The sequence below is a fragment of the Chiloscyllium plagiosum genome, unplaced genomic scaffold (assembly GCF_037043375.1).
Source record: "Chiloscyllium plagiosum isolate Xiang-an unplaced genomic scaffold, Cpla_swu_hap1 HiC_scaffold_3, whole genome shotgun sequence".
Taxonomy (NCBI): domain Eukaryota; kingdom Metazoa; phylum Chordata; class Chondrichthyes; order Orectolobiformes; family Hemiscylliidae; genus Chiloscyllium; species Chiloscyllium plagiosum.
Genome location: NW_028270141.1, coordinates 108955074 through 108980985, shown reverse-complemented (window position 1 = coordinate 108980985; position 25912 = coordinate 108955074). Strand labels below are relative to the sequence as shown.

Sequence of the window (25912 nt, the reverse complement as noted above, 5' to 3'; positions counted from 1 at the left end):
TTAACTTTTTAAAAAAAAAAAATTATCAAGGCTCATGTAAGCTGCTTAAGCATAAGAAGCTGTGACTGTGAATGAGTCTGCCATAGGGGTTGATAATATCGAAGTGAGAAGGACCTTTGCTTTAGCAATTATCATACAGGTTCAAGGTTTTTATGGAAGAAAGCCGCAAAATAGAAGAGTGAAGTGAATCGAGCAATGTGCTACCTGAAACAGTTCAAGTGATAGTTTTAATAGGTATATAGTGGTAAAACACATTTCAATGACACAGAGGATGAGGAAAGAGGTTTTATTCAGAGCATGTCAGCTACTTGAGGCTGAATTATGTAACAGAACTTCAAACATAATAATAACTGGATTAGAAAATCTAAAATTGATATTTAGTGAATAAGATTAGAGAGGTAAATGTGTGGTTGCAAGATTGTGTAGCTGAAATAGGTTTCAATTTAGATCAGCAATAGTGGAGAATATCGGAATTTATCACAATCTATATTTACCTGAACTGTGCTGGGGTGATGTTCTGGTGAGCTGGGGAGAGGGGTTAAATTAAGTCACACTTGCTCATCAGTAACTCACTCACCGATGCTCCATTTGCATTCCGCTGGGACGATGTAAATCCTGACTTCTTTGCAGTCTAGATCCACGTATAAACAAAACAGCTGAATTCCACAGATGAGATGAGAGCCACTTCACCTTGTCACAAACCATGATTACACTGGATTCCATTCAAAACTGGTTTAACATAACTTCCTTATGTTATATTCTATCCCTCTATCAATACAACCTAGTATTTGCTTTTTTTTATGATCTTGCTAATCTCTGGTGCATGCCATTATAATATCATTGCAAATATCGAAACTGTTTTTGATTCTGAATTATTAGTATAAGTGTTGAACAGCTATTGTCCTAATTCTGATCCTTGTGGAGTACCATGTTCCTGCTTCCTTCTCAATATCTCTAGTAAATTCCTGACAACAGATGTTAAGAAAACTGGTCTATAATTTCACTTGTTTTCATTCTGCTTTTAACTAGCTGATTAAAATATTGTGCAGGTAAGACTTAATGACGCAATAGCTTCATTATGGGTAGTTTTTGCTGAACTCTAAATTAAGTGCTTAATATTAATTAAGGTTTACTGCCTCTTACAAAAGGTTAGTACTATTCTGCACTATTTTGAGTTTTCATTCATTTTACCTAGGCTCATGTCACCAATTATTACTTTCTCTCATTAGGGCTGACATGAGCAGCTTGGCCAGAGAGAATGATGTATCACTCCCAGAGCAGATAACTGTCAAGAAGCTGAAAAGCAGTGCTAATAGCCAGGTAGAAGATTCCACGTAAAAATCTTAATATATTGCTAGTCATATTGCTGACTGTTAATTATATAATAATTGTTGAATTGTATTCAAGTGTTGAGTCCTCTTTTGAGCCCCATGAAGAATAGACAATCTGAAAATGGCTTTTGGGATAGCAGCTGCATGCCTGCAATATGTAACTTTGTAAATTATTGCATATAAAAATTGGCTCCTGTTCTATTCAGAGCTGAAAATGTGTTGCTGGAAAAGCGCAGCAGGTCAGGCAGCATCCAAGGAGCAGGAGAATCGACGTTTTGGGCAGGAGTCCTTCTTCAGGAATGCCTGAAACGTCGATTCTCCTGCTCCTTGAATGCTGCCTGACCTGCGCTTTTCCAGCAACACATTTTCAGCTCTGATCTCCAGCATCTGCAGTCCTCACTTTCTCCTGTTCTATTCACCTGGTTTTCTGGAAAATGTGGTAGCAAGTGATGATATTGAGGAGATTTTCCTAGGGTGGGGGGAGTCCAAAACTAGATTTAAGGTGAGGAGAAAGATTTAAAAGGGACTGAAGGGACAACTTTTTTAAGAGGTTGATGTGTAAATGGAGCGAGCTACCAGAGGAAGTGGTGAAGGCAGATATGATTAAAACGTTGCAAAGGCATCTGGATGGATCTATGAATAGGAAAGGTTTAGATGGATATGGATTAAATGCTGGTAAATGGGAACCGGTCAGATTGGGAATGCCAGCGTGGATAAGTTCGACTGTTATGACGTCTGTTTCTGTGCTGTATGACTCTATCACTATTAATCTATTTGGGCAGATGACCCAACAGCTTATTCATGGAAGTAGTTTTTCAGGAATGTCTTGGAAGAGGAAAACAAGGGAGTATACTCCAAGCACGTGGCTTAGGAAATTAAAAGCAAGGCCATCAATGTTGGAGCAATTAAAATCTGAGATATTCTAGCTTGAATTAGATGAGCTAAACTATGTGATAGTTGTGGGGCAGGAGAAACTTCTGGAAGTAAGGAGGGGTGAATAAATGGAAGGATTTGATAACAAAGACAACATTTTAAAAAATGTATTGATAATGCTTGACTAAGAACCAATACAGGTCAGCCAGTGTAACAGTGTTCAAGGGTTAGAACCTACAGTGGCTTATGACATCGGCACCAGAGTTTTGGATGAACTTCACATTTGAATAATTAAAAAGAAGTGAGACAGTCTTTTAATATGGTAGAAGTCATTAAGAAAATTAGTGTGTTCTTATGTTGCATAAAATAATTAATGGGAATTAATGACAATATTGACAACTAAGTGCTTTGTACCTTAACTGCTCATTATTTTGTGAAAGTTCGGAGGAACTAAATGCACCATTGCTGAATCATGGTAACTTGGCTGACTGTAATACATGACAGAACTATTGCATCCAAAAACCAACTGCCCAGACTAGGATGTTGCATATTTCTGCTAGTCCAATGAATGATCTGATAATTGCAGCCCATGCGGGGAAAGCTCCTGGTAAGTATTAACAATTGATTGAAATCCATTATGATGGCCACAAACTGAGATCTATAGACTGACTGACTAGAGTGGGTAGTATGGTACCACAGTGCAAGCATTGATAGTGTGTCTGGAATTTAGTCTTGCCTTAGAAAATAATCTTGTGCGAGGGAAAAAGCCTTTGCTGATACAAGAACTTGCGGTAACAAATAAAAGTGAAAGTACAAGCCGTAGCTTGCATGAATTAGAAATGATAACGATCAGAGAATAGCATTAGAACTGAATCAGAAACAGAAGTCCTGTCAAAATTAAGGTTTGGTAGATGGCAGTAAACCGGAGTATAAAAATAGGGAAATAAAGGGAATTAAATATGTAGACAGAGTTTGGCGTTTTGTCTGAGGTACTTGATGCAGCCAGTCTTTTCATAGAAGTGTACTTATAAAGTCCTTGCAAATTTGATTTGAAGCTAAAGAAGGCTAATTGTGGGTGGTATTGAAGACTAACTGGGTGATACTTGGTGAATGTAGAAAATTGATTGATCTTGCTGGCTTGAAATAATAATTGGCGAGAAAAAAAATTCATGTTCAATGGATGGGCGCAAGTCATCAAATGTCTATTCTAATTTCCCAAAAATCATTTAATAAAGTGCCATATTTCCAGGTAGTGCATTCCATACCCCAACAACATGCTGTGTGAAGAAGTTTTTTCTTTACTGTGTTTTGTTTGCACATCACTTTAAATCTATGCATTCCTGTATTTTCTATTACAAACGGGAACAGCTTCTTCCTATTTACTCTGCCCAGCCTGCTTATGATTTTGGAAACCTCTGTCAAGTCTCCTCTCAGCCTTCCTCTCTCCAAAGAGAGCAGTATTCCATCTGCATAACAGAAGTTTACCTTCAAAATTGGCTGAGTGATAGAGTAATAGTCAATGAATATTTTTCAGGTTTGAGGAAAGTTTTTAAAGGAGTTCTCTTGGGGTTGGTACTGGGATACTTGCTTTTTCTGATCTGGATCTTGGTGTGCAGGAGACAATTTCAAAGTTTGCAGATGACACTATTAGTCGATTAATCATTATCTATGCAAATTCCGTGCTAATTGTTTTATCTGCACTTAAGCATGCAATAACTATTAAGTTAAATAAAAGTCATTATTGAACAAATGAGGCAGGTTTGAATTTAAAGTGAAAGCAAACTGTTCAGCAAGATTATCTTTTTCACTGCCACAAAGAAGTCATTTTTGTCTTGTTGAAGCACAATTAAATCTTTTATTTTCTTTGTAGGTCTTGCAAGCAGGCAAAGTTCCCTTTCAGCCAACAATGAATGAAGCAGTGTGTGGCTTAAAGAAGATGGATATTCCCTCTGTGAAGATGTAAGCCTTAAACACATTTGTAATTGTGTAGCTTGTGTTCATTTTAAAGTAAGGGATTATTAGTGGGTGGACACTAATTAACTATGGCAAATCTTTTATGGACCCAACTTGTGATATTCTGAATGACAGAGATAAGTTTAATTTTGTCGTCTGTCTAAAACTTATTTGTTCATGGAACTTGGACGTAACATGCATTTATTGTCCGTTCCTCATTGCTCTTAAGGTGGTGAGCTGCCGCCAAGAACTATTGCAGTACATGTAATGTAGGGGCACCCACAATCTTGCTGAATTCCTGGATTTGACTCTATGACAGTGAAGGAATGGCAATATAATTCGAAGTCAGGATGGTGTGACTTTCAGGTTAACTTGCTGGCAGGTGTGATCCCAATGCTTACTGCCCCTTCTCCTTTTTAGATGGCAGAGGTTCAGGAGATGGAAAGTGTGCAAATTGGAGATGGTAAACACTGTAATATAGAATATTAACTATTTGCAATAATGAAAATGCTACAGGGGTACTACAGACTTTGAAATGTACTATTGGTATCTAATGTGGGCAATTTCTCTTTTTAAATCTTCAGGCAAACTTGCTCATCCAAAGCAATGAATGTATTAGCTTCAGCATTGCCTCAATCAGATTTGTGTGCCCAAGACTTGAAGGTAATTTGTTTAATCTTCTGAAACACCTCTGTAGCTAGGCAATCAATAGAGGCTAATATTTATTCCAAAACTGCTGCTTGTATAATTAATTGTTCATGTGAGGGCGTATCTGGTGCCTGTGGCTCCTTTCAACAATGCCGTTACATGGGATGTGCTATGTTTAAACGTGTATGCTCTGCTTGATTAAACATGCAAAACTGCTGTTTTGTTCATTAATTTGAATTTTTTAATCATTTCAAGCATATAAATTGGAATGGCATTAGGTAAACTTATTTCATTTAAGATTTTTCAATTTTTGAATCATACATTCCGTCATTTTAAATGGCCTTGATTTGCAGCTGAAGTTGTTGAGTTGACTTCAGTAAAGGGAATCTGAAAAATTAAATTTTGCATTTGTTGACATCAAATAATATATTCACCAGGTTTATTTTAATTTAGTATGATCTATCTGTGGCTAGTATCCTATACTGAAATGTTTCCAGTAAATTTCAACCAGAAATGGAGTTCTCAGGTTTGCATTTATACTTTCAGTGCCATTCAACTATCACCAGTTCCCCAAATTTGCAAAGCTCAAATGAGGATAGTGAAAATGTGAATGCTTCCCCCATCTTTACTGGCAGTGGATTGCGGGATTTAAAAAAACGAGGAGGTAAGCTCATTGAACTATTATCTAACCTCCTGCTTAAAAACAGCTGAGTTTTAATTTAACTGACTTTATTGTCCATTGGTGAACTTGCAAAATTAACACCGTACAGTAAGTTACCACTTAGTTATAACTGCATTTCTGAATATTTTGATATTTGAATGACATTAAATGAATCAGGTTTTCACATTAAAACCAACATAGAAGTTGTGATTATGTTTGAACCCTGTAAATTGAAATACTTGGCTAAAGTCTCATAATATTAAATGCAATAATTTTTAAATTAAAATAAATCTTACAATATGAAAAATTTGGTAGCTTTCTAACTGCCTCTCACTAGCCAATGATTATGGTTCCTGGACAATCTGCTCAGCAATAAGGACAGTCCTAACTCAGCATTTCTGCACTGATGGGATCTGCATTTTCCCAACTCCAGAGCTGTATGTTACGATCTGATCAAAATTTAGATGGAAAATAGAAAGTGAAGAAGAGGGAACTGGAGGCTTGACAAAGCAAGAATTGATGAGTGAATAGGTAATGGGAGAAGCCACTCCAAAATGGCATCAACTGGGACATGGTCTCACATTGGATTGACTGGAAATTACTTTAAAGTGAATCCCGTGATGACCAACATGAAAGCTAAAGATTGCTAAATGAGGGCTTATTTCTTTTTTTCAGTCTGGGAAAATTATAGAGAATAGGAGCAAGAGTAGGCCATTCAGCCCTTTGAGCCTGTTCCACCATTCAAAACGATCGTGGCTGATCATCCAACTTAGTACCTTGTTTCTGCTTTCTTTCCATACCCTTTAATCCATTTAGGCCTAAGAACTATTTCTTACTCCTTGAAAACATTTAGTTTTTGGCTTCTACTGCTGTCTATGACAAAGACTTCCACAGGCTTACCGTTGTCTGGGTGAAGAAATTTCTTATAATCTCAGCCCTAACTAACCTAACCTCTTATCATTAGACTGTGACCCCTGAACTCCCAAGTTATTGTAAGCATCCTTTCTGTGATTACCCTGTCTAGCTCTGCTAGAATTTATAGTTCTCCCATCCCAATCGTTCCCAGCCCCAGATGTGGTCTAAGTAAAGCCTGTACAATTGCAATAAGACATCCAAGTATCTGTACCAGAATCTTTGAGCGTTACTCTATTCCCCGTACTCCCTTTAAATTATACACCAAAAAACACTAGAATTCAACGTGAACCTCTCTGAGAGTTGTGATTGTATTTTAAGCCTGGAACACAAATGCTGGAGGGTGCAGCCATATTTCACTCAATAGAGCAACAAGTGAGAATTTGCTCCAATTGTTGTTTAAGTTGTATACTGTATGTGCCTCCTCTTGTACATTGCTATCTTTGAAAGTTATAATTGCAAATGTCATGTCTTGTGTTGGTGATATAACGATTACCTTTTAAAGGTGATTTTTTAATTTGTTGATGGGATTAAGGCATTGCTAGCTATGCCAGCATTTATTACCCATCCCTCTTTGCCCAGAGAGCAGCTTCTATAGATCTAGAGTTACGTATAGGCTCAACCAGGTAAGGAGACCAGATTTCTTTCCATATAGAGCATTAGTAAATTAGATGGGTTTTTTTAATGGCAATCAACAGTGGTTATTTGGTCACCATTGGGCTGGCTGCTTTTTTTTTTCAAAAACCATATTTTCATTGAATTTCATCATCTACTATGGTGTGATTTGAACCTATCTCCACAGAACATTAACATGCGATTCTGGATTACCAGTCTTTGAGCATTACTTCTATGCTACTGTTTCCCCATTAAGCAATCAAGAGTTAGAACTAAGTAAAGAAAATGCTACTTTCTGCTCACTTTCAAATCTAGTTTTCACTGAAAAAGAAAGTTATTGGGTAGTAGAATTTTAACTTTCTTCCCAGACATTAACAGTTAACCTGCAGAGAAAGATTTGGTTTCTTTGCTCAGTTCTCTCTCTTCATTGCTGCACATTCTCTTTCATCACCATTTGCAATAATGTGAGCTTGGTGATGTCTGTCTTAATTTTGATAAAACTGAGATGGAATGGGGAATAGAAAACTAATGAAGCTGTTAGTCCCAATGTAATAGTCTTTTATAATTACTGGCTGGCTCGTGGGGTTTCTTTTAAACTATAGGGAGGTGTGAACTGCTGGAACCATCTTTATATGCCATAGTCCATGACCTGAGCTCAAGGTCAACCCATGATCCAATTTGCCTCTGCTGCATCTTCACTCTGCAGCTTCCAGCAGAGGTCTTCCTGTTCAATATCCGGCCAGACATCCACCTTTCCTGCCTTCCCAGCTTTCCTGGCTAGCGCACTTCTCCTCTTCACCATCCTTCCCCATTATTTGCTGATCTGTTTTTTTAAACATAAACTGTCCTAATTCTGCTTAATGGAGGCTATTAGCTTCCATTTTTATATAGTCGGTTATGAGCGTAGGAGTACTATGATAGGCCTGCACAGTTTAGATTAGATTACTTACAGTGTGGAAACAGACCAAAGAAGACCACGCCTCACCGACCCTCAGAAGAACAACCCACCCAGACCCATTCCCCTACTTTTACCCCTTCACCTGACACTACGGGCAATTTAGCATGGCCAATTCATCTAACCTGCACATCTTTGGACTGTGGGAGGAAACCGGAGCACCCGGAGGAAACCCACACAGACACTGGGAGAATGTGCAAACTCCACACAGACAGTTGCCCAAGGCTGGAATTGAACCTCTGGCGCTGTGAGACAGCAGTGCTAACCACTGTGCCACAGTGCTGCCCGTGTTGTTTGGATTTGCATATTTTAAACACCTGTATCTGTTTTTCTATTTCTATGTTCCACTTCTACCCTAATTTTATTCCACTTGAGAGAGATTTGCTGGTACAAGTTGGTGTTTCACTTGCATCATTTTGATTTGTATCCTTGTACAGCTGTTAGTCATTTTGGCTCATCAATAAGAACAGGCTGTTCTCATGAACTATCAATAACTATGAATAACAGGAATAATATGGATGATGGCACTTGTTGAAGATGTATACGAAAAGTGGGGAAAATCTCGTAGTTTTTCCATAGTGTCTCTTTGCTGGCTGTGGTCAATATGAAAATGCAGCATGATATTAATCACAATTCCCTCCACTCGTACACAGTTCGTATTATTTGGTTTAATAAACTGAGTCTTATTGTGCTTTGATGTAATTTTCCTTAAATTCTTCAATGTTTTCATGAGGCCTTATCAGTGTGACAAATTTGTCTGGATCAGTGTTATCAAGCTTTTCAAAATTTTCAAGTAATCTTGAAAAAGTGTTAACTAAATCCTCTTTCTTTAATACAATCTGAACTTAATAGTGTTTCACACCAGGTTGTTCCCTTGGTCCTACCTTTTCCGTAGATTTTTTTCTAATGCATTCATGGAACGTGGGTTTCATTGGCTGAATAACCATTCATAGCCACAATACTGTTCCAGGATTTTGACCCAACAACTCTAAAGGAATGGCTATATATTTTTCAGTCAAGATGTGGCTTGAAGGGGAACGTTCAGTTGGTCATGTTCCCAAACAGTTGCTGCTGCTGTTCTTCTAGAAGCTGGTAGTCGTGGGTTTGGAAGTCTAAAGAGACTTTGAGTTTGGTGTGCAATCGATATTTGCATTACATATAGCATTTGGGGGTACAATATCAAAATGTCCTTACTGAGAATCTGGCTGCGTTGATATCAACTTGTAAGTAAAACCTATTTGAAGGTTAAATTGGCAGGCCTTTTCACTTTGGTGGAGAAAGTGAGGATTGCAGATGCTGGAGATCAAAGTCGAGAGTGTAGTGCTGGAAAAGTTCCTGATGAAGGGCTTATGCCTCAAATGTCTATTCTCCTGCTCCTTGGCTGCTGCCTGACCTGCTGTACTTTTCCAGCACCACACTCTCAGCTTTTTCATTTTCCCTTTTCTACTGAACTGCTTTCATTAGTCTCTTTCCAAATCACCTAGCAATCTTTGAATAACGATAAAGGTAAGAAATTTGACCTTTTTGTCTTGCAGCTGTTCCTGATTATATTAACCAAGACAATTGTGAACTAAAATCTGCTAACCTGAAGAAAAACAGTTTAAAGGAATCCAAGACTCGTACTGTTGATATGATGAAGAAGCCAGGTTGTTTTGCCGCAGAAGCTGTCAAAGGAAAAGAAGTATTAGGAGGTGCTTTTGCTCACGTTTCGCCTGAGGTAACGTTCTTTTCTCAAGTGGTATTTTTGAAGTATTTCTCTACAATTGTAACTAAAATTTCACCCCTACTCAATACTCATGAACATACCAATTCTCTTGTTGTTTTCCCTGCAAAAATCAACCACCTTGATTAGTTTTGTCATCTGGAAATATAGGCACCTGTGTTTGTGACACTAAGTCCAAGACCATTTATGAGATCATTAAACAAATGAATTTTCAAAATTAACTACTGGAATGTTGTGCAATAGTCTCCCAAGATGACAATGCCTGTAACATCACTGAGTTCTATTGTCAGCTTTTAGAGATTCATTATAAAGTATTTGCACCAGCTCTAACCTTCTGTACAGTATATTTCTTTTCTGTTGAATTGTATCTAAGACCTCCTGGTCTTGACACTGTGCAATCATTGTTTCATATCTGTCAAGCTCCTTTGTCACAACCTTAATGAAAAATAGTAACCAGGATCCCAGCTAGTTACGATATGTGTTAATAATTTAGATGAGTGAAATAAATGTAATATCTCAAACTTGTAGATGACACACAGCTGGGTTGAAAAGTGAGCTGTGAGGAGGGTGTAGAGATGCCGCAGTGTGATTTGTATAGGCTTAGTGGATAATGCAGTAATTGGCAATATAATGTGCACAAATGAGATTCTTTATTTTGCTACCAAAATAAGGAAGAGAGATTATTATTTGAATGGCTGAAGTTGAGAGAGGATATGCTCAATGAGACCTGGGTGTCCTGATGCACCAGTTGCTGCAAGTTAGTGCATAGGTGCTGCAGGCAGTAAAGAAGACACAGTATATGTTGGCCTTCATTTTGAGTACAGGAACAGGAATGCCTTGCTGTAATTATACTGGGCATTGAGGCCACATCTGGAATATTGTGTACAGTTTTGGTCTCCTTGTCTGTAGAAAGATGTTCTTTCCGTACACAGAATGCAGTGAAGGTTTATCAAATTAGTTGCTGGATGGCAGGACTGACACAAGAGGAGAGATTGAGTCAGTTAGTGTTGCATTTGAAGGAGATTGGAATAATGAGTGGAGATCTTGTAGAAACCTAATAAAATTCTAACCGGACCTAGACAGGTTAGATGCAGGAAGGATGTTCCTGATGATGGGAGAGTCCAGAACCAGGGATCATAGTTTAAATGTAAGGGGTAAATCTTTAGGACTTGAGATGAGAAATTTCTTAAGTTCATTAAGGACACTTCCTTCCATATCCTCTTTAATCCTTTACTAAGTGAATCAGTCTCACATTAATAGAAGCAAAAACTCCCCTTGTCATGCTCTTGCAAGGTGATCTTGCTTTAAAGTGGCTCTATTCTTCCTTGTGCCTTTCTTTGTATTAGTATATTAAACTTCCAATTAACTTACATTTCATTTCCCATCTGAAGCATTGTGCAGTTTTTGGTCTCCTACCAAAGAAAGGATATACTTCCCATTGGGTGAGTGTAGTGGAGGTTTGAGACTGATACTTGGGGTGGCCGGATGTTGTATGTTGAGAATTTGATTTGACTGACCCTACTCTCATCAGAGTGACAAAGGATCTGTTGATGTGTATACAATTCTAGCACAACATGACAACCTGGATGTTAGGAAGAGGTTTTCTCTGATTGGGGAACCAAACACTAGGGGACAAAGTCTTGGAATATGGGGTAGACCCATAGGACTGAATTTTATTGACTCAAAGGGTAGTAAACTATTTAGAATTCTCTATGACAGAAGGTTGTGAAGGATAAGTCACTAAATATGTTTTCAAGAAAGTGATAGATATTTTATATTTTAATAGCATCAAGTGATATTGGGGGAAAATGGGATATAGCACTGAAATAGAGGGCCAGCTATGATCATATGGTGGAGTAAGTTGAAAGGGCCGAATGGCCTACTTCTCATCCTGGTTTGTTTCTATTTCTTTCTAAATGCAGTTACAATTTTTTAAATTACTGGTAGCTCTTTACAATCCTGGTTTTATATTAATTTGTGGACATGAGCATTGCCGGCTGGTCAGCGTTTATTGTCTGTTCCTAATTGTCCTTGGGAAGGTGGCGCTGAGCTGCCTCCTTGAACTGCTGCAGTCCACCTGCTGTTGGTTGACCCACAGTGCCATTAGGGAGGGAATTCCAAGATTTTGACCCAGTGACAGTGAAGAAATAGTGATATATATCCAGATCAGGATGATTCATGGTTTGGAGGGAAACTTGACGGTGGTGATATTAAATCCGTCTTGATTCTTTAGCATTTACCTCCATGGCCATATTTTTCATTGTTTTCATTTTAAAGTCAGTTATTCCATTCAATCCAGAAAGGATACCTTTTAAGAGTGGTAACTTTACTTTGAATACAATGATACACTGTATATACAGAGCCACTTCCTAGAAGGAACTTTATAGTTTATACACACAGTCAAATGTATGCCTGTTCGGCCGTTGCTGACCAGAATTCTCAATTGCTAGTTTCCAGTCAAATTGTATTTTTATAGCTCTTTGAAATGTCAATGTTTGAAAATAGTTTGTAAAATAAGTAAATGTGAGGTGAGAGCTGCCTGGAGGAGTGGTGAAGGTATGTTCAATTGAGCCATTCAAGAGGACATTGGATGATTTTTTTCAATAGAAGTAATGTGCAAGGGTATGATGTAGATATGATGAGAGGTGCAATAAGTGTGAGATTATTCATTTGATCAGAGGAATACAATGGCAACTCATCTAAATGAAGGGAAAGTTCATAGTGCTTTGGTGTCCTCATGCATGAATTGTAGAAAACTATTCTGCATGTTCAGCAGATGTTAAGGCAGGCAAATGGAATTTTGGCATTTAGTGCTCAAGGCATAGAGTAGAAAAGTGGGGAAATGCTGCTGAAATTATGCAATACATTAGTGAGACCCCACCTGGAATAGTGCGTATAATGTTTCTCCCCTTAGAATCCCTACAGTGTGGAAACAGCCCATTTGGCCCATTGAGTCTACTCCAATCCTCAGAACAGCATCCCACCCAGAGTCATCCCCTCCCCCTGCCCTCTATTCCTGCAACCTTGCCTTTCCCATTGTTAATCCACCTAGACTCCACTTCCGTGGATGCTATGGCCAATTCACCTTACCTGTGCATTTTTGGACTGTGGGAAGAAACAGGAGCACCTGAAGGAAACCCATGCAGGCACAGGGAGAATGTGCAAACTCCACAGTTGTCCGAAGATGGAATTGAATCTGGGCCCCTGGTGCTGTGAGAAAGCAATGCTAACCATTGAGCCACCATGCTGCCCATACTTGAGGGGGGATGTGGTTGTATTGGAGGCAATTGAGAGGAGGTCCTCGAGATTGATTCCTGAGATGAGTGTGTTTGTCTTATGAAGAGAGATCGAGCAATTTAGGTCTATGCTTTCTGGTGTTTAGAAGAATGAGAGGATATCTAACTGAGGTATAGAAGATGCTAAAGGAATTGACAATGTGGAAAGGATGTTTCCTCATGTGGTACAATCTAGAATGAGCGGCTGTGGGGTAGCAGATCTAAAACATAGATGAGGAGAAACTACTTCTGTAAATAGGTTGTAAATCTAGAATTCACCAGCCAGCGTGTGTGGATGCTGGACGTGATTAAATTTAAGGAGAAGTTAAATGAGTTGAAGAGTTATTGAGTGAAGCAGGAAGGTGGAATTGAGACTAAGAGGACATCAGCTATAATCATATCAAATGGCAAAACAGACTCAAGGAATTGAATTGCCTAATTCTTATGTAAATCTTGGAAATTGCCACTTAGTTAAAATGCTCAAAGCCTTGTGGACATGATCGGCTCAATGGCCAACTATTGCATTATATAACATTTCTGTGATATCAAAAACACTAATAATTAAAATCTCTCCATCCTTTCTGTTGAGATTGAGCCACTCCTACTAGTCACAATCAAATTCAAATGTTTGTTAATAGTCATAATCTAAACTTAACTGGACCACCAGTGAAAGTTGGGTTTCATTGTCCAGTAGCTTCTCTCTCCCAGTTCTCCTGGTGCTAAAAATAGTTTCACGAGTATGCACGTAGTTGTAAATGTCACAATCCCATTTAGGCCACATGAATTCTGGATCAGCTATTTTTCATTCTTTGACAGTGTTATTTTGTTCACACAGGCTAATGTACCAATATTTAATAAGGCTGGTGCGATGCTTGCTCCAAAGAAAATTCCATCCACTACTAGTGTTAGTAAAAGTGCAGTTCCAATAGCATCTACTTGTCAGACACCTAGCACCAAGATGTCTAATCACTCCTCATGCAGGTAATAATCATTTCTATTGAAGACTCATTTAAGAAATATGTTAACCCTTCTTTAAAGTATTTTGTTATAGTTTTCTTGAATGTAATCTTGAAACTATTTGAGTGCTTTTTCTTTGCAAGTTCACAGACTCCAGTTGTGAACAAATCTGTACTGGTGCAGGTTTCAACTCCACACAATTTTATACCAGCTTCCCAATTTCACACCAGTTTTCCACCTACTCCAGCAACACCACAACAGCATTACAATCAGCTCCAACAATATGGATCTTCTCAGCTTCTGCCACAATTGGGGGTAATTGATTCCAACTTGAAATTTTGATACAACATAACCGTTTTAGGCATGTTATGAATTTGAACATTAAGTTTTACTTTACATTTGAGATCTATTTTTAGATTCCAGGTACTTTTGCTGCCAATGAAACTTTCATGATTAAGGAGAGAGTCTATTCTGTAATAAAATTGCTTGGAACCGGAGGATCAAGTAAGGTAATACTATGACATTTAATTCCTTCACTATGAATTGTTATTTTAAACCAATTAATAGGAATAATACAAAGTATGGAAAATCTTTAAAGCAGCACAAAACCATAAGCTCAAATTGAAGAACTTGTTCCAAATTAAGTTAAATCTTGTAACATTCATGAAGGTGAAATTCTATGGGTTTTTCTTCAAAAGACAACTGCAGGGGAAAGGTAAACCTGGATAACAATTATTAAATTCCAAAAGGAGTTTAAGAACGCAAATTCAAAATAATTAAAATTCGGATTAGGGCCAATAATGAAAGCTTTCTCTTCAGAGTGACCAAAGCATGGATTAAACACTCATTGCAGGGGCAGTAAAAGCTATGGAATAATTGAACAGCTAATTTACTGCTGGAATTGGGTTTTGGGACCATTCTCTCCATAATTACTTTCACAGTAGGTTTACCTTAGTTACTATTTTAATACTCCCTGCAAATGTAGGAATAAATGAACTAGCAGTAGCGACAGTGAATTGATTAAAATTACATAAAGGGAGATATTTAAATAATCGTAGTTCTTAAAACAGACAAGTTACTTGGAAAGGATGGAATGTGTCCTAGATTGATTGTTTTTGGATCCTGAAGATAGACTTCAGATCTTGTGCATTGATTCAACAAATATCTTGGGCAATGTCTTAGCTGTGCAGCTTCTGTTCCATGCTTTAGAATATGCTTGATAAACTTCTCTTTTGCTCTCTCACTCTCCCCGCCCCCACTTATGAGTTCCTTTAAAAATCAGTCTTTTTGATTTCTGTTTTACATCACCAGCTTGACCACTCTACCCCAGTCTCAAGTACCTAATCCGTATCAACCCATTTTTTTTGTCTGATTGCAACACCTTAGATTCTTTGGTAAATCTTTTCCTATGTCAAAAATACTATATGAATTCAAATTATTGTTGTTCAAAATATTCAATCAGCCATCTGGTAACAACAAATGACTCATAATAAAGCAAATGTTTGAAAAATATTATGGGCTGGCAGAATAGTTTGTGATTAAACAATCACACTAATGGTATAGTTCTGTGCCTCTCTGAAGCTAGCTATTTTTAGACTGCCTGTGCTTCCTTTGTTCCCTGAGCTCACATTGAACAGCCAAGGCTGACTTGAAATGAAGTTAAAACCCTTTCTGATTAGAGTCATAGAACTATAGAGATGTACAGCACGGAAACAGACCCTTTGGTCCAACTCGTCTATGCTGACCAGATATTCCAACCCAATCTAGTCCCACCTGCCAGCCCCTGGCCCGATCCCTCCAAACACTTCCTATTCACATACCCATCCAGATGCCTTTTAAATGTTGCAATTGTACCAGCCTCCACCACTTCCTCTGGCAGCTCATTCCATACACGCACTACCCTCTGAGTGAAAACGTTGCCTCTTGGGTCTCTTTTATATCTTTCCCTTCTCACCCTCAACCTATGCTGTCTAGTTCTGGACTCCCCCATCTCAGGAAAAAGACTTTGTCTATTTATGCTATCCATGCTCCTAATGATTTTATAAACCTCTATAAGGTCACCCCTTAGCCTCCGACGCTCCAGGGAAAACAGCCCTAGCCTATTCAGCCTCTCCCTGAATCTCAAATCCTCCAACCCTGGCAACATCCTTGTAAATCTTTTCTGAACCCTTTCAAGTTTCACAACATCTTTCCGATAGGAAGGAGATCAAAATTGCATGCAATATTCCAACAGTGGCCTAACCAATGTCCTGTTCAGCCGCAACATGACCTCCCAACTCCTGTATTCAATATTCTGACCAATAAATGAAAGCATAGCAAACACCTTCTTCATTATCCAATCTACCTGCGATTCCACTTTCAAGGAGCTATGAACCTGCACTCCAAGATCTCTCTGTTCAGCAACACTCTCTAGGATCTTCCCATTATGTGTATAAGTTCTGCTAAGATTTGCTTTCCCAAACTGTAGCACCTTACATTTATCTGAATTAAACTCCATCAGCCACTTCTCAGCCCATTGGTCCATTTGGTAAAGATCCTGTTGTAATCTGAGGTAACCCTCTTTGCTGTCCACTACACCTCCAATTTTGGTGTCATCTGCAAACTTACTAACTATACCTCTTATGCTCCCATCCAAATCATTTACATAAATGATGAAAAGTAGTGGACCCAGCACCGATCCTTGTGGCACTCCACTGGTCACAGGCCTCCAGTCTAAAAAACAACCCTCCACCACCACCCTCTGTCTTCTACCTTTGAGCCAGTTCTGTAAACAAATGGTGAATTTTCTCTGTATTCCATGAGATTTAATCTTGCTCACCAGTCTCCAATGGGGAACCTTGTCAAATGCCTTACTGAAGTCTATATAGATCACATCTACCACTCTGCCCTCATCAATCCTCTTTGTTACGTCTTCAAAAAGACTCAATCAAGTTTGTGAGACATGATTTACCACACGTAAAGCCATGTTGACTATTCCTAATCAATCCTTGCCTTTCTGAATACATATTGAATATTTTTTCCATATTTTTAAAAAGAAGCAAACTTGTATCTTTCCTGATCAGGTAGTACCATTTGAGTAATGCAAGAGATTCTTATTTTTTAAAAAAACAAAACTTAGTTAATGTTTCATTATTTTCTATCTCTCCATCCTACACACCCATACATATGCTGTGTAATGAGAAGACAAAGGAAATTGACTGAATTTTTTCAACATGTCTAAATCCTTCCCAGTTTGGATATGTTATCTGAGGCAGCTGGGGATTGAATCCACCCCAGTAGTTTGGATACTACCACTCCACTCTTTCTCCTTGAATTTGGGCATGGATAGAGAAGAGTTTAATTAGAGCAATGAGAAATATTTATATCTAAAAGTAATGTGTTCTCTTTTCACCAGGTATTCCAAGTACTTGACCAGAAGAAACAATTGTATGCTATTAAGCAAGTTAATCTGCAGGATGCAGATGAGTTTGCAGTTGCAGGCTACAAAGGCGAAATTGAATACCTGAAACGTCTGCAGCAACACAGTGACAAGATAATCAGGCTTTTTGACTAGTAAGTTGTTTTTAACCAGGTTACTCTATTTCCCTTAGTGACTAGCTACTTGATTAACATGAATTAATGTTGCTGTAACTCAATATTCTTCATATTGGAGCCAAGAACATGCTTGACCAAATGTTGCCTCCCATCCTGCCAAAACCTTTCCTATTCAGGTATCCATCCAGATGCCTTTTCAAAGTTGTAATTGTACCCATCTCTACCACTTCCTCTGGCAGATTGTTCCATACCCCCCTCACCTTAAATATATGTCCTCTAGTTTTGGACAATCTCCCTCCCTAGGAAAAAAGATCTTAGTTACTCACCCTATCCATGCCCCTCATTATTTTAAAATCCTCTGTAAGATCACCCTCTGCCTCTGATGCTCCAGGGAAAGAAGCACCAGCCTATTCAAACTCTCCAGTTCCGGCAGCATCCTTGTAAATCTTTGCTGCACCCGCTCCAGTTTAACAACATTCTTCTGATTAGAAGGGCAATCAGAATTGTATGCAGTATTCTAAAAGTGGCCTATCCAATGTCCTGTACAGTCACAATGTAACACCCCAAAACCTACACTCAATGTTTTGACCAATGAAGGCAAGCGAGCCAAGCATTGTCTTCACCATTGTTATGCACCAGATCAAGCCCCTCAAAATACATTAAGAAGATACCACAGACCCTAACTTTTTCTCGTTTTAAAGGGCAAATATAAGGCATGTGTTTTGGATGCAATTTGATTGGTCAAAGTACTGAACTTGAAACAAAACTCACTTTATTCTTACACTATAGTTAAAAATGCAAAGAAAATAAAGAAGAATTGGAATAATTTAACTCTGGAAAACTTAACAGAATAAAAGATTATTTAACTACTAGACATCAACTGTTCCAGTATAGTAACATCTCATAAGTACATCCTTTGCCAAGGCAAATATTTAGGAAAACAGATTGCATCCCATGCGATTCTCCAGTGCATGAGGAAAGAACATCAAAAAAAACTGAGTGAGAGAGCAAGAGAACTCGAATGTTTTGTCATAGCAGGGAGAAATGTGTAGCAGCTACCAAACCCCAAGAGCTACTGAAAGTTAAACTAAAATCATAGTTCTATGGGAGCTTGACCCTATCCCTTCATACCACTTTTGTTTCAACCTTTCTTTGTTTAATAAAAATCCCAAGCTGTTTACTTTTTTGGGTGGAAACATCTGCTCGCCACCTCTGTCTCAACCTCTCTTCATTTTTTAGAAAAAATCCAGGACAGAAAATCCAATTTGGAGGACAGGAAAGCTTTCTGTCTGTAATAGTTGCTCCTTTTTTTTTTAAAAGGTATTTTAGGTGTTGGAGGTGATTTCCTGGAATTCTAGGAGCAGCAATTATTGTTTTATACGCTGTTGCATTGTTTTGGAACTTTAGAGGAAAGAAAAGTCAAAACAGCAGCACTTTTAAAAGGGAGAGGAACAGACAAAGGAAGCACATTGATGAGGTCAGTGCAGGAGAGAGAGAAACCCACAGAATAGTGAATGTGCACAGTTACTGCCTTTGCTGTTTGAATTCATGTATCACTGGACAATGGAGTACATCTGGGAAAATTAACAAACAGTGAAATTCACAACTGATCTTGGAAGAACCTGTCTGGGAATGGTCACAGCACAGAAACAGATTAGTGAACATTTTAAGTGTGGCCTTACAGTAAGCTTGTAGTAGTGACTAGCGTGGGTTCTTTCTTGATTATATGTTACATTGGGGTATGTCTCTTGATTAAACTTAAAAAAAAGCCATAAGTATTAATTTAACCTGGAGCAGTATTTTGTAGAGGAATAAGACAGTGCTTGTTTCTGGGTCTGTAGATTGAAAGAAGCAACAATGGCCTTTAGTAGAGTGATATGCTCTTCTTGTCGGATGTGGGAGTTTAGGGAGAGTTTATGGGTTACTGAGGATTATATCAGCAATAAATGTCATTGGTTGCAAATCCTATCAGATCAAATGAATTGGTTGCCTCTAACTGTCTCTCCAATGAGGAATTTACAAGAGCAAGGCGATGTGATGGATGGCAGTTATAGGAAGGGGGAAAAGTTGCAGATACAGTCACATAGATGGGTTAACTCCAAGAAAGGTAAGAGAGATAGGCTGTTAGTGCAGGGGTCTTCTATGGCTATCCCCATTTCAAACAAGTATGCTGTTTTCCTTACCAACATGCAACACCTTACATTTATCTTTATTAAACTACATCAACCACTCCTCGGCCCAATAGCCCATCTCATCCAGGTGCCATTGTACTCTGAGGTTCTCTTAATATTTAAACTGCAATGAAGTTTGCAAATGTCAGTTTATACCTCTTCCCTTGTATATTACTGAGCTATTTGATGAAAAACCTCATCTCTGTTGCATTAATTTATCTTGGTGTAATAGGATTCACTCTTGTATCCCTCAAGGGAATCATATAATCATAGAAATTTACATAATGTAGGAAACCATTCAGCCCATTATGTTTATTATGTCTGAAATCTATCCAACTTAATTCCACTTTCCAGCTCTTGGTCATAATCTTTTAGGTTACTGCATTGCAAGAGCACATTGAAGTAATTTTTAAAATGTGATAATAGTTTTACCTCTACCATCCTTTCAGACAGCAAATTCTACTAATAGGTACAAATATTAAGAATCAACTCCCTTCCAATGCCTCCACCAATTGATCTAAAATATCTCTTGAATCTTGATCTCTGAGATTTTTAGCATTATAATTTATGTTCACTTATTTTTATAATTCAAGGATAACAAAGGATATAGAGCAGTGACAGATAAATGGAGTTATGATACATGATTACTGGTTCAAACTTCCCGTTTCCTCTGGCACTTTCAAGCAGCCCGTGCTTTTCCTTAAGTTTTTCTCTCCCAACACCATCCTGTTTCACCAGCATATCTTCCCTCAACTTCTGTACTGTGCAACACAACATACTCAATGGTTTCAGTCTCCAAAGAACATAGAACAATGCAGCGCAGAACAGGACCTTCGGCCCTCGATGTTGTTCCGACCTGTGAACTATTCTCCCTACACTATCCTATCATCATGCATGTGCTTATCCAAGGATAGTTTAAATCTCCCTAATGTGGCTGAGTTAACTACATTGGCAGGTAGGGCATTCCACGCTCTTACCACTCTGAGTAAAGAACCTGCCTCTGACATTTGTCTTAAATCTATCACCCCTCAATTTGTAGTTATGGCCCCTCGTACAAGCTGACGTCATCATCCTAGGAAAAAGACTTTCACTGTCTACCCTATCTAATCCTCTGATCGTCTTGTATGTCTTTGTAAAATCCCCTCTTAGCCTTCTTTCCAATGAGAACAGACTTAAGTCTCTCTGCATTTCCTTAGAAGACTTCCCTCCAGACCAGGCAACATCCTGGTAAATCTCCTCTGCACCTTTTCCAATGCTTCCACATCCTTCCCGGAATATGGCGACCAGAACTGTACACAATATTCCAAGTACAGCCGCACTAGTATTTTGTGTAATTGCAGCATGATATTGCGGCTCTGGAACTCAATCCCTCTACCAATGAAACCTAACACACCGTATGCCGCCTTAACAGCACTATCAACCTGGGTGGCAACTTTCAGGGATCCATGGACATGGACTCCAAGATCCCTCTACACATCCACGCTACCACGAATCTTTCCATTGACCCAGAACTCTGCCTTCCTGTTATTCTTCCCAAAGTGCATCACCTCACATTTAGCTGCATTGACTCCATTTGCCACCTCTCAGACCAATTCTGTAGTTTATTCAAGTCCCCCTGCAACCTGTGACATTCTTCCAAACTGTCCACTACTCCACTGACTTCAGTGTCATTTAAGCACGCTTTGGAAAGGAAGTTTGTCTTTTTTTATAACTTTGAGATTTCCGTAGCTGTTTTGCCATGGGACAGGAGTTGTCCTCTCCCTGACGTTTTGGGTTCTAGGTTTTGATTGGTTTGACCAGTTATATGTTGTGCCATGGGGAATTAGATCTTGTCTGATATATTCCTCAACCCCATTTTCCTACCGTTGCTTCCTCTTCTTTGACAAGCTCATAGAGTAGGAGAGTTTCAAAAGAATTCTAGGCTCTAGTGTTGAGGAATTCATTGCCCATCCATAAATTCACTCTCTCATTCATGGCCAACTGTTTAACTTTGTGTAATTGTTTAACTTAACATGACTAATATAGACATCTGTTACATTTGGCTGGACTTAATTATATCAAGGGGTGTTTAAGGCCATAAGATATAGGCGTGTAAGTAAGGCCATTCGACCCATCGAGTCCACTCCGACATTCTATTATGGCTGATGGGCAATTCAACACCACTTACCCGCACTCTGCCCGTATCCCTTAATTTCTTGCAAGATCAAGAATTTATCAGTCTCTGCCTTGAAGATATTTAACGTCCCGGCGTCCACTGCGCACCGTGGCAATGAATTCCACATGCCCACCACTCTCTGGCTGAAGAAATGTCTCCTCATTTCCGCTTTAAATTGACCCCTGCTATTTCTAAGGCTGTGCCCATGGATCCTAGTATCCCTGCCTGACGGCAACAGATTCCCAGCATCCACCCTTTCTAAGCCATGTAAGTTTCTATTAGATCTCCCCTCAACCTTCTAAACTGTAATGAGTACAATCTCAGGATCCTCAGCCGTTCTTCGTATGTTAGGCCTACCATTCCAGGGATCATCCATGTGAGTCTCCGCTGGACGTGCTCCAGTGCCAGTATGTCCTTCCTGAGGTGTGGGGCCCAAAACTGGACATAGTATTCTAAATGTTTTACTTCTCTATTAAGAAAGCCTGCTACTCCAGGATCTCTTTACAGCAAAGATAAACACTGCCTTCTCATTAAAAAAACTGCAAATGCCAGAAGTGTCCTCTTAAATTAAAAACTGAAAATATATCAATCAGACAGTGTGTATGTGAAGCTAACACCATTTAATATCTGCAATGCCTTCAGATAATATGGCTCTATAATTTTTTTCAGTGAGATCACAGAAAATTATATCTACATGGTAATGGAATTGGGAAATGTAGATTTAAACACACTGCTCCGAAGGAAAAAGATTATCAAGCCACTAGAGCGCAAATTGTACTGGGAAAACATGTTGGAAGCTGTTCACACAATTCATCAGCATGGTAAGTACTTAATACTATTTTTATTGAAATGAATCAACTTTTGAAAAATGTTGAAAATGCTAATAATGTTGTTATCACACCTAAATGGCTGCTTTTCATGTATGAGCTGAAAGGGGTGTTTTTTGTGCAATTGAGCATGGATGAGGTGTACCTGATTATATCATTTTCATTACTACTGAACTAAGATGTGAGAAACCCAACTGAAAATATTTTCCTGACTACAGCCATGAAGAAATCTGAGCCTTTCAAGTGCAAAACAAGACATAGCTCCAACAATAAGTAAATCCTCTTGGGAATTTCTCAATTGTACAAAAATACACTACTGAATGAATATTAATTTGTTGAAGATTATTACCAACCAATGACCAACATCATTTGATTTGCATTTAGTCAAGGCTATATTTTATTTTTCTTATATTACAAATGTATTGAATGTTAGGAATATGTAGTCTTTGCAATTTTTTCCTATTCCATGAGAAAGCATAATGGATATCTTTTTTTTCTTAGGCATTATTCACAGTGATTTGAAACCAGCCAATTTTTTGGTGGTTGATGGAATGTTGAAATTGATAGATTTTGGTATTGCTAATGAGATACAGCCGGATGTAACCAGTATAAGTAAAGATGCTTTGGTAAGTGAAAGATGTGTTGTGTTATACTGACTTCAGAAAAAATCTAAATAGTTTGATCAAGCTTCTGATGTTAAAAGAATCTTTATCCATAGTTAGATTTTTGGTTTGTTGAGAAAAACAGACTAATAACACAGGCTGTATGCTATTGGGACATACAATTCGTGAGCTTACATTAACCACTAAAAGTAATTTATTTTGGCTAGAATGCATCCAGTGGTTACAACAATATTTATTTTGGTTATAAGTGAGAACTAAGCCTTCTGCAAGCCTTAAAATTCCAATCTTTTATCATAACTGCCAAGTTCTTTTAACCAAGGAATTGAAACTTCTGATGCATCTAAGCTGCAGCAGCAATCCATGAACAACATCCTTCCACAATACCAAGTGTCCCTTCTCGTGGATATCTGACCGGAACTGGCAAAAATAGTAAAAGTAATTCAATTAATCTGAGAGTGTGAAGTGTCAATTAAAACTGTGTAAAATAGTTACTTCCAATAAATCTGAGGGTTTAAAAGAAATCTACACCTTCATAGCAAACCATCCTTATTTTTAGAATATGTATTGCAGATCTAGCTGATATGTTTTCTTTCTAGAATGTGTGCCTCGATTCTTGTAGTCATTCCACTAGAAATGACCCTTGAACTTTTTTGTTTCCTTTTTATGTAGAAATTGCAAAAGATTTATTGAATCATACAGAAAGAGAGAGACTGACTAAAATTTGTTAAGTCTTAGTCATAGAGCCCGTCTCCATGCTGTAGGACTGTTTGTCCTGAAAGGGGTGTTTTTTGTGCAATTGAGCATGGATGAGGTGTACCTGATCCATGCTGGTCCATGCTGACCAAAATGTTCATTCCACGCTGATCCCATTTCCCTGTACTTGACCCATATCCTTCTAAACCTTTCCTATCCAAATATCTGTCTAAATGCCTTTTAACTATGATTTTGACTCTAAATGTTGTTTCCCACCTCAACCACTTCTGCTGGCAGCTCATTCCATATGCATACCACCCTCTGTATTTTAAAAAAAAAAGATGCCCTTTTGATTCCCTTTTATTTTTTTTCTCCTATAACCTTAAAGCAATCAGTAAGTGTGCTGCCACTAGCTGTGTGCTTTTTCATGAAATTTTATTGACTTAAGTATTTTACATTGCTGTGTCAGAAGTCAATCTGAAGATGGAGGCCTTCACCTACTATCATATTTGTGCTTTAGAATAGGTGATTGATCATAATAACTTCTAGGTAGCCCTTCATCTTTTTAACGCATAGTAACCAAGTGTGAGCTTCTCTCCAAATCAATCTGATCTGGTGAGGCTAGAAACAGCATTTGTGCTCTTTTAATTCATTACAAATTTTATCTGGTTATAGGATGTTTTTGTAATTAGTATGCAAGATCTATCTTTTTTAGCCACAAACACAAGCTCTACCTCCAATCAAAACTAATCTGAATTGAGGGAAGTTAGTGACAAGTTATATGCAGTTCACTTTTAGTGCTATATGAAGGAATTTCTAAGTCAAAAAATTAACTTTTAGATTTTGATAGCAATATACTGATATTTTTAAACTTGATCCACATACCAATCTCTGTATACTAACCTATTTGTCTCTCAGGTCGGCACATTGAATTTCATGGCCCCCGAGACGATTAAAGATACATTTTCTAATGGTGAAAACAGATCGAAGTCCAAGGTCAGAACGATTTCTCCAGTGTGATTATATATTAAAATGGTTATTTGAAATTTTGCTATATTGTCACTACTGATAGAATCTGTTGTCCTCCGAATGTTTTGAAATTGAACTGCTGGTTTACCATTTGAGAAAAGAACAGATAAGAGTTGAGAAATATCACAGGCGACACCATTGGAAGGTTATGCTGACAGACAGCATACTCTCGTCTGTCATAGTGGTTTGAGAGCAATGCAGGGAAAACAATGAGGATTAGTTTAGTGTAATGGGGCATTTTGTGGGTTTGTTAAAAGGGGGAGGAATTTAATGAGAGTGCACATGCTGGGGTGGAAGGGAGGTGTGTAGGGAAGGAAGAAGTGGTGCCAGGGTTAGAAAAACTTGTGATATGAGAGCATGGGAGTAGGTAACAGCACAAGATCAATTTGGTGGCAGTTAACAGCATTTGGGACACAGGGATATCTAGTAACAAATAAAGTGATGTGAGCAGATGGAAAGCAGCAGAGAGTATGGGCCAAGATAGTGATGCTAAGCAGAAATGGCAAATAGGCATCTGGAGCAAATGTATTATGGGTAGTTATTAAGTAACAGCATTGGGTGTTTTAGGTGTACCTCCTCTTACCCTGTTAAAATTACTGCATCAGAGTGAAAGTAGTCCTGAGGAAATTCTCAGTAATTGCCTGACTCCAACTAATGTGCCTTGTGTACCATCTTCCTGCACATTCTCACTTTAAATCTAGTAAAGATAAAAATTTAAATAATGAATGGAAATGCTCTGAACATTTCATACCTGGGCAAGGTGTGAAATGAGGCTTAAAGTTATACAGAGCAGCATGCTTGTTGAAGGGTGTGGGTAATTAGGATTAAATGCTGAAAATAGTAAATCAAGTATCTGTGGAGTGAAAAACCAAGTTAACATTTCAGATCTTTCATCAGAAGTAGAATAGAAATAGCTGTTGGGTTATTTTCTAGATAGTTAATAAGCTACACTGTTATTCTGGATGTTATGTTATTCT

At 38.3% G+C, this 25912-nt stretch overlaps 1 protein-coding gene and 1 long non-coding RNA gene across 3 annotated transcripts in view; one reads left to right on the top strand and one right to left on the bottom strand.

Moving 5' to 3' along the window:
* The window catches only part of ttk (ttk protein kinase), a 46659-nt gene that overhangs the window by 9695 nt on the left and 11052 nt on the right, over positions 1 to 25912 (top strand). For both annotated transcript variants that reach the window (XM_043686959.2, XM_043686958.2), the window contains exons 7-18: positions 1230 to 1320; positions 4075 to 4163; positions 4742 to 4820; positions 5352 to 5469; positions 9484 to 9665; positions 13782 to 13927; positions 14047 to 14218; positions 14320 to 14412; positions 17298 to 17455; positions 22433 to 22584; positions 23092 to 23216; positions 24825 to 24902. In XM_043686959.2, coding sequence (XP_043542894.2) covers positions 1230 to 1320; positions 4075 to 4163; positions 4742 to 4820; positions 5352 to 5469; positions 9484 to 9665; positions 13782 to 13927; positions 14047 to 14218; positions 14320 to 14412; positions 17298 to 17455; positions 22433 to 22584; positions 23092 to 23216; positions 24825 to 24902 — 1483 coding nt within the window. The remainder of the gene's footprint in view (positions 1 to 1229; positions 1321 to 4074; positions 4164 to 4741; positions 4821 to 5351; positions 5470 to 9483; positions 9666 to 13781; positions 13928 to 14046; positions 14219 to 14319; positions 14413 to 17297; positions 17456 to 22432; positions 22585 to 23091; positions 23217 to 24824; positions 24903 to 25912) is intronic.
* On the bottom strand, positions 5035 to 25611 carry LOC122548386 (uncharacterized). The gene is made up of 3 exons (XR_015754258.1): positions 25519 to 25611; positions 9534 to 9612; positions 5035 to 5192 (listed from the first exon to the last, which is right to left on the bottom strand). It is a non-coding gene; the product is annotated as an uncharacterized LOC122548386 (long non-coding RNA).